This window comes from Herpailurus yagouaroundi, unplaced genomic scaffold, assembly GCF_014898765.1.
Source record: "Herpailurus yagouaroundi ecotype Mexico unplaced genomic scaffold, PumYag 250, whole genome shotgun sequence".
In the NCBI taxonomy this organism is placed as follows: domain Eukaryota; kingdom Metazoa; phylum Chordata; class Mammalia; order Carnivora; family Felidae; genus Herpailurus; species Herpailurus yagouaroundi.
Window position 1 is genome coordinate 7,161,823 of NW_024412467.1, and position 8,260 is coordinate 7,170,082.

General features: G+C 45.0%; 1 protein-coding gene across 1 annotated transcript; it reads right to left on the minus strand.

Moving 5' to 3' along the window:
* Positions 1-3,846: 3,846 nt before the first annotated feature.
* ID4 (inhibitor of DNA binding 4) lies at positions 3,847-8,254 on the minus strand. Its single transcript, XM_040460292.1, has 3 exons — positions 7,932-8,254; positions 7,472-7,530; positions 3,847-6,870 (listed from the first exon to the last, which is right to left on the minus strand). Exons 1-2 carry the CDS (start codon positions 8,169-8,171, stop codon positions 7,486-7,488), a joined length of 285 nt encoding a protein of 94 aa, XP_040316226.1. The 5' UTR covers positions 8,172-8,254; the 3' UTR covers positions 3,847-6,870; positions 7,472-7,485.
* Positions 8,255-8,260: the final 6 nt, after the last annotated feature.

Consider the following 8,260-nt stretch of genomic DNA (forward strand, 5'->3'; position numbering starts at 1 on the left):
CTCTCTGCCCGAGGCTGACCACACTTCCTCATCCTCAGGAACACACAGCTTGTCTATTTTTCATGTTTAAGGCGGCCAAAGGCTTTCAAAAGATAATAATGAACACCCCTCAACCGCAATTTTGAGTTGCAAAGAATTTGCTAGATTTGCTGGCACAGAGAGTTATAGGAACGTTCTTCTGGTACTTTGTGGTCTGGAACTCCCGGGCTATCAGGGATCTACAGGGAACACAGACATGTGAACATAATTGCACGATAGCACGGGTGTGTGTGTGGATGTTTTGGGGGTGAGGAAGAGAGGCGTCATATAGTTTTTGCAGAAGTAGTGAGAGATGAAGGATGGTGAGGGGTTTAACAGCCAGCCCACACTGAGAGTAGGGGTCAAGGGATGCAGACAAGGGTACCACCATATGCAAAGGAAGGGAAGCATGAAAGAGCGTGTCGTTCGGGATGTGGATGGGTTAACCCTTACCTGCAGGTGGGGAAGTTGGCCTGCGTGGCTGGATGAGCAGGTGACCCTCCCTCGGGCCCATATTCCATGTTCCATGTGTATCCTTCCTGAGCCCATGCCCTTCTTAACTCTCAGGAAATCAACCTTACACTGTCCAGACTAGGGAGATAAGCATGCTTTGCTGTGTAGGATGTACAGGACAAGACCCTAGTTGTGGCTGAATGTGTGCTTGAGGGCAGCCAGAAAATGGAGGAGAAAAAGGACGGGTCGGCAATGACATTCAAAGAACCTTTATGTCCAGGGCGTGGGGGCAAGGAGAGAGCCTTGCTTAGCTCCGGGTTCTTTTTGCATTTGATGATGCCGCTCTACGGAGGCGGCCACGTGTCACGTGTGACCGCGGAGATCGGAAGGAAGCACGTGGATTGCTATGCTCAGCCAGCAACCGCGGTGACTTCTGGGCACCTTGATCTGGATTTCCTAGCCTCCAGAGCCATGAGAAATAAATGTCCATTGTTTAAGCCACCGGGTTTAGGGTACTTTGTTACAGCAGTCCAAGCTGACTGAGACAATGAGGAGTCTCACACAATAAGGATTTAGGGGTAGACCATAAAATCTTGTTTCAAATCCACTGTGCTTCAGAGATAGGACCACGAGGCGGCTAGATAGGATGGTCCGACGCGGCTGTGATTCAGTGTAGATAAAAGGCCAAGAAGAAATAACTGAGAGCATGACCTAGGGACTCTCCCAGGGGACCATTCTTCATTCAGGTCAACACATATTTTACAGGGGCATCTGGGTGGCTCAGTCGGTTGAGCGTCCGACTTCAGCTCAGTCGTCATGATCTGGTGGTTCGTGAGTTCGAGCCCCACGTCGGGCTTCGTGCTGACGGCTCGGAGCCTGGAGCCTGCTTCGGATTCTGTGTCTCCCTCTGTCTCTCTGCCCCTTCCCTGCTCATGCTCGGTCTCTCCCTGCCTCTCAAAAATAAAGAAACGTAATAAAAAAAAATAATAAAAAACCCACATGTTTTACAAAGCTCTGGTTAGGCACCGGAAGACACACAAAGAGGAATCACACACGGTCTTCTACTTCAAGGAGCCTACCTTGTTCTAACTATGGCCACCGACTCACGGTCAATATGCATGAAAAGCGTTTCCAAGAATTCTTGCTGACGTAAGGTGTCAAATTCAGGTCTACAAGTTTAGATCTGTTCCCTGGGCTCTGTGGGTTTGACATATAGAGGTATGTCCCTCTTTTTTTCTTCAGATTACATATGAATTTCAACCCAATTCTAGAATATGATAAACACAATTGATTTCCTTGCTCTTTATTTTCTGTCCCGCTTTATGCTTAAACATAACATGATTGACTTATAGCTGTCCAGGAAAACGGGGAGTGCATTTTTATGGAAATCTTCAATCTTAGGAATTAAAGAAGAGAGAAAATGGAAGAAGGTTGATACGGCTTACTTATTTTTTTTTAAAGGTGACTCCTTTTTGAAAATTATTTTTCCGTGTGTTCATTAACTATTTTTAGGTGAACACACACACAGGCATACACACAACTACAGTCTCTCAATGGACTGCCTAAGTTTGTGAAGGAAATAGCAAATGTTTTAGAAAATGCTTAAAATATTTAAGGTAATATTTAAAACATTTAAGAAAATATTTAAATAAAATTTAAGAAACAAACTAAAATATACGAATTTGCATGACGAATTGTATGTAGATTGCAATTCTTCCATTGGAAATTAAACTTTGGAATAAAAGATAAAATTTCAACATGTGAACTCAATATGCACATCAAAAGTGCTAAAATGCACCTTATATCGCAAAGAATTGAGAAACCGTAACTTGAGGAAATAATGGCATCTTGTTTCACTAGGAATTTGCATATTTTGCCAATGCTTGTGTAATGAATCTCTTAGAAGATTCCTTTCTAAACTGTGAGATTTCTTATTGGAAAAAATTCTTACTGGCATAGAAAATTGGGCTTGCAGGGGCGCCTGGGTGGCTCGGTCAGTTAAGCGTCCAACTCTTGGTTTTGGCTCAGGCCCTGATGTCGGGGATGGTGGGTTCAAGTCCCTCATCCGGCTCCGCGCTGACAGCAAGAAGCCGGAGTAGGGATTCTCTCTCTCCCTCTCTCTCTCTCTCTCTCTCTCTGCCCCTCCCCCCTTCAAAATAAATAATAAAACAAAAAAGGAAGTTGGTCTTGCAATCTCTTTAAACATTTTAAATTCAGTTCCTCTTCAGCTACATCTTTGCTACTAGAATATAGGGAACACCTTTTGTTCTTCCTGCAGAAACGGTGTGTTTACTTTTATGGACTCAGAGGGGCTTTTCAAATTAACGTCAATTTTTACAGCCCCTTTTTCATATCCCGTGTGTGAATTTACTGTGGACACTTATGAATGATGGAACTACCTCCAGCAGGCCACTGGTGAGCTAAGCGGCTCACGTGAGCGTAGAAAACCTCAGGCAAAATGGCTCAGACCTGAGTTTCAGCACCGAGGCAAAAGTTTTTAGAGCCAGCCAGGATAGGAATCAATATAAAGGAGGCACTTGAACACAAAGCACGCTTAAAAAATTCGTTGAAAATTTGAGAGCATTTTCAATGAAGTAGATATGATGGAACGTTGTCTCCCTTGAACAAATTCCCGTTTGTCAGAGTTTTCTTTATCTTTTAAAGTACTGATTGGATCAATGCTCAAGGTAGAACTAGGTACAATTACAATCCTAAAACCTTTTGGGCAACGGTTCCAATTAATATAATTAATATTGTAGCAAAACATCATGGGTTGTAATTGAAAGAAATCATCTGGGTCTGAAGGAGACCTACTGAGGGCAGCCTTGTTAAGATGAACTCTGAGGTGTGTAAATTAATTTCCTGGATTCGCAAAGCAGGAAAGGGGAGGTTTTCCTTCCTTAGGATACTGGAGGGTTTGGTGGTTGGCCCTGTTGAGACCCCCGGGCTATCTGTGCTGATTAACATATATGTAATTAAAGTGCACCAGCTAGAAAGGGAACGAGTTTTACTTGGCTCTGTACTACTGTGAATAATTTCTTTCTATGTTATTTATCTTCTGTGTATGTTTTTTTGGGGGGTGGGGGGGGCGGGGGGGGGGGTAGGTCTAGTTTCCCTGGACATCCTACTGCTGTCTTGTTTAGGATTATTGCTTCTTATTCTAGCAGACACCAAAGAACAGACAAGCTTTCCCCTAGGATTCAAACTAGATTTTCTTTCCGTTCATATCACCATTTTTAAGCCACATTTTTCATCACAGGGTAAGAAACACTGTAAATAATTGAGGTGATCCATCAAGAGACCCATTCTTGATAATGAAAAATTGCATAACTCCATAGAAGTCAATTAAAAACCACAAACTTCAGACCCCTTTATTCAGAGAAGATTTATTTTTATAGGAGGCATTTAATACAATAGATTATGGGAAGGGGCTCAAAATTTTTTAAAGTTCTGAAAATTCAGTTAAAGCTTGACAATAAACGTAAGATTTATACAGTTTCGATGTATAGAAGTCCTTAGAGTGAAAAGGGTTCCCCCCCCCCCCTTCCTTTTTGAGGTATCAGAGATGTTCAGGACTTTATGGCCGGATCAGAAATGACATCCCACTGTGGGATACTTTTTCATTCTTTTCAAAATTTTAAATGCTTCTTACGCTTTGCTAGTCCCTATACAATGAAAAGTAGATGAACTAAGAAGGCAGGATATTTTCATTTGTAAAGCCAAATATCTGAATACTTAGGACTAGACAAATGACTCAAAATGTTTTTGTTGTCTGGTTGGTTGGTTAGGTCACAGCCAATACAATAGCATGTAATATCTTATACATGTCCATGTAATTAAAACAAAATGACAGTGTCGTTAGAGATAGCCAAACTATGCAAGTGGCCAAGGTGAAAATGCCAAGTGTGTAAAATGTAACGTGCCTAACGCTTTTCTTCCCTTTCAGTGGTTTTTCATGCCCCAAACATAACATTAACTAAGAAGCAACACCTATCCTCAAACACAAAAATACTTAACCATTTGTTTTAAGGTTAGTAATTGCCTGCTATAAATTTAAACTGTGCCTAACGGCTTAAGTAGGGTTCAGCAGTCAGGCCCGGCAGATGCTTAACTCCAACCAGCAGTGCTCATGCGACTTGCTTCCTCCTGGAATTAAATGGCTAAGGAAAAAGGACGGATTGTCCCCTTTATTTAATAACAAAGAACACAATCCTTCGAATTCTTCAGATTTGGAATTCCAGCAGTGTTTTTCTGTTTTCCTCTTGGTGTGTGACAAGAATGAATAATATCAAAAATAAAAATAAACCTCATCTAAACAAGCAGTCCTTTGACTTTATAAGGCTCAACACCAAATACATCAAATTCTAAAAATACCGATGAGCAGTGAAATGTCAAAGCTGGGGGGTAACGTGCTGTGGACAGGACAGATTTTTAAGCCTTTCAATGTATCTGAATGTACTGGCATTAACTTTGTTCATTTATGCTGATGGTTGCCTCTTCAACTGACTACTAGGGACCATGATATTTCATATTCATATAAATATTTGACTTTGACCCCAGAAAAAGTCCCTTGGGTCTGTAATACTTTTATTCTTGTATAATCTGAAACAAATCCTTTCTTTTTAAAAAATCAAACAGACCACAGTACACACACAGTTGACTAACTATTTACAAAGCACCCAATTAAATCCTACTTAATTCTCTCTCACTCTAAAAATTCCATCTAACTGGTGTGCAAAGTACTGATCACGCTAAATGCACAATGTTCACAAACCCTGATAGTCCTACACAACCTAGAAAACACTTTGTTAAAGAGAAAAGAAAGTCTTAAAAAATAAGTAAAGGGTTCTGAAGAAACGAGACCAGAAATCACAGTACAAGACAGATAAATCTACTTTAATATTCACATGTAAAAGTTACACATCACAAGAGGTTGGACAGTAGTTTAGCAGTTAACTAACATAGCTATAGTGAAAATCATTTTTATAAAAAAATAATCTAGATGCGGTCATCAGAATTTTTTGGTCTACTTAAGTTAATGTTTGAAGATCGACTTTTATCCCTGCTTGAAGGATTTGCCATTATGCCTTGTTTTTTTTCTCCCACTGTTGCCTATTAATATTCTTTGGAGGAAGGAGAGCAGAAAATGTTCATTTCCAAGAGTCTGTCCTTTGGTAGCAAGCAGAGAACATTTTTCATTTCTAGGACTTAAATAATCTGTACAGACATGAAACGCAGTGACATTAAGCTTTAGTGTAAAATGAAGAATGATAAGCATTTTTCTTCACTTTCATAAAACAGTAGATTTCATAAACTCCTTAAGGATCCAAGCATTTCCCCATTCCCTATGCAAAACCATTCAGAATCCATTTTGACCTCGGTTGAAAAGCAAACACTTAACTCTTTATATATTACACTATCGAACCCTGTACTTAAAAACTGATAAAGTAGATTTCCAACAGGTATGTTTCAAATACAAAGGTTTCAATCTAGGTTAAAGAAAACACATTTGAATGGACTCAGAACAAGTTTATTTTGTGATTAAACATCTCATGCAGTCATGCTGGACCACTAACTATTACTTCCAAGTCCACACGACACTGGATAAAACAGAAACAAATTAAATGCTAGGCCAAACAGTAAAGACATTCAAGATATCAGGAGCTCTGCAATGGAGCTGAAAAATAATTTTCCAAAAGAAATAATCCCATAGATTTAAAAAAACACACACATAATATTTACAAAAAATATTTAATTAAAAATATCTTATAATTACAGTAGTCTATTAAAGCATATACTTTCTCACACTTATAGAACATCTCTATATATACATGGTATGAAATGTCACTCAGATATCTATACAATATGTAACATTCTTGCAGGGAAAAGAAAGTTCCCTGCCCCCCCATTATAATCATCTATTTTAAACAATAGATGTCAAAAAAAAAATATCTACAATGCTCTGTTATATTAGTAAAGCTTCAAAACAAAAATTGAGCTCCTTGGTCACAAAGTAGGCTTCTAAAGTTGATTTTCTCTTGATCTTCTAATTTATCAGTTCTGTCACACTTAAGCTTAGAAGTTTAACTGCACCTCCAAAAACACAGAAATGTACATTTCACAGCGGTTATAAATGAAGAGACAAAAGAGAGTACATATGTAGAATGTTTATGAACGTGCAAAAAAAAAAAAAAAAAAAAAAACAAAAAAAAAAACCGATGAAAGTTTTATCTTTCTTCCCCCGCTCTTGGAATGACAAATGTAACGTTTCTAGGATTTGCTGATTTTTTTTTTTTTCCTTTCCTTTCCTTTCCTTTCCTCGGGTGGCTTTTTCTCTAACTTCTGCTCTTCCCCCCTCCCTCTCTAGTGCTCCTGGCTCGGGCGCAGGCGGCCGCACACCTGTGGAAGAGGAATGAATAAGGGGGTGTGTGAACCTTCCCGCTGCAGACTAACGGGCGCCACCGACCAAACTCAAGACATGCTTGATCAACAACCCCAAACAAACCACCGGGTCAGACAACAGCCGCAGCCCGCGGCCGGCCAGGCGACCGGCAGGCAGCTGCTGCCCCCATCGCCGCCCCCGCCCCCCGCCCCGCCCCAGGAATCCCGGATCGGGGATCCGCTCGCAGGTCCGGCCCGCATCCCACTTTGTGGGTGTCAGACAGCGCGGGGGTGGGTGCACATCGGACAGTCTCCATGCTCACGAGGGTGCCCTCCCTCGGCGGGAAGGAGGGCAGTTGCCCTCCGGTCACCGGTGAGGCACGGGGGTGGCGGGGACGGGGGTGGGGGGGGGTGGGACAGGAGCTGATCCGTCTCCATTTAGAGTGAACCCCAATTACTAAAGCGAAGTACGCTTGCACGGAGAGGGGGCGTCCGCCTCACTGGGAGTTCGCCCTCAGAAATGTTAGGGGCGAAGAACACTGCGGTGCCTGGCACCCGCAGCCCCCGAGGACGGGCGTCTCTGGGGACCGGCCCCCGGAGGAGGGACACGCGCGCTCACCTGGACAGCGCGGCTCAGCGGCACAGAATGCTGTCGCCCTGCTTGTTCACCGCGCCGGCCTGGAACAGCAACGGAACACCAAGGGAAAGGTTAGCCGGCGCAAACGTCGCCCTCGGCGCGGTCCCGGACTCGTTCTCGGAAGCCAGGCTGGCACCCACCCCCACCCCCACCCCAGCCAGCAGCCGCGGGGGGCTCCCCCACCCCACCCCACCCCACCCCGGGCGCAGGCTGGACTTGACAGCCCGGGAGGCGCACAGCCCCAGTCCCGCCCCGCGCGCGTCCACCCGGACCCGCGCTCGCCGCGCGGAGCCCGCGGCCGGCGGCCCCGGGCGCCCGGAGAAGGAGTGGGTGCGGGGGGTAGGGGGGTTGCTGTCATTCCCCGCCGCCCCTGCCCCGAGGAAGGGGAGCGCCCGCGGCCGGCCACCCCGCCACCGCCCTCCCGCGGCCGCCGGCCTCTCACCGGGTCCGTGTTGAGCGCCGTGAGCGGGGTCCGCGGCGGCGCGGCCGGACAGGTCCCGGCTGGGTGGTGCGGTGGCGCGGGCGGCGGCGGCTGCCTCAGCAGAGCCGGGTGCGTCTCCAGCGCCAGCTGCAGGTCCAGGATGTAGTCGATAACGTGCTGCAGGATCTCCACTTTGCTGACTTTCTTGTTGGGCGGGATGGTGGGCACCAGCCTCCGCAGGCGGCTGTAGCAGTCGTTCATATCGCACTGCAGGCACAGCGCCGGCTCGTCGGCCGCCGCCTCCGCCGCCTTGCAGCGCGCTGCCGCCGCCGCGGCCGCCGCGGCCGCCG

Bases quoted from the DNA above. Each gene is read 5' to 3' on its own strand.
- ID4 (XM_040460292.1), bottom strand. From the start codon at position 8,171: ATGAACGACTGCTACAGCCGCCTGCGGAGGCTGGTGCCCACCATCCCG. The intron at 7,531-7,931 runs GTGAGAGGCCGG...TTGCTGTTCCAG, and splicing joins CGGCGCTCAACACGGACCCG to GCCGGCGCGGTGAACAAGCA.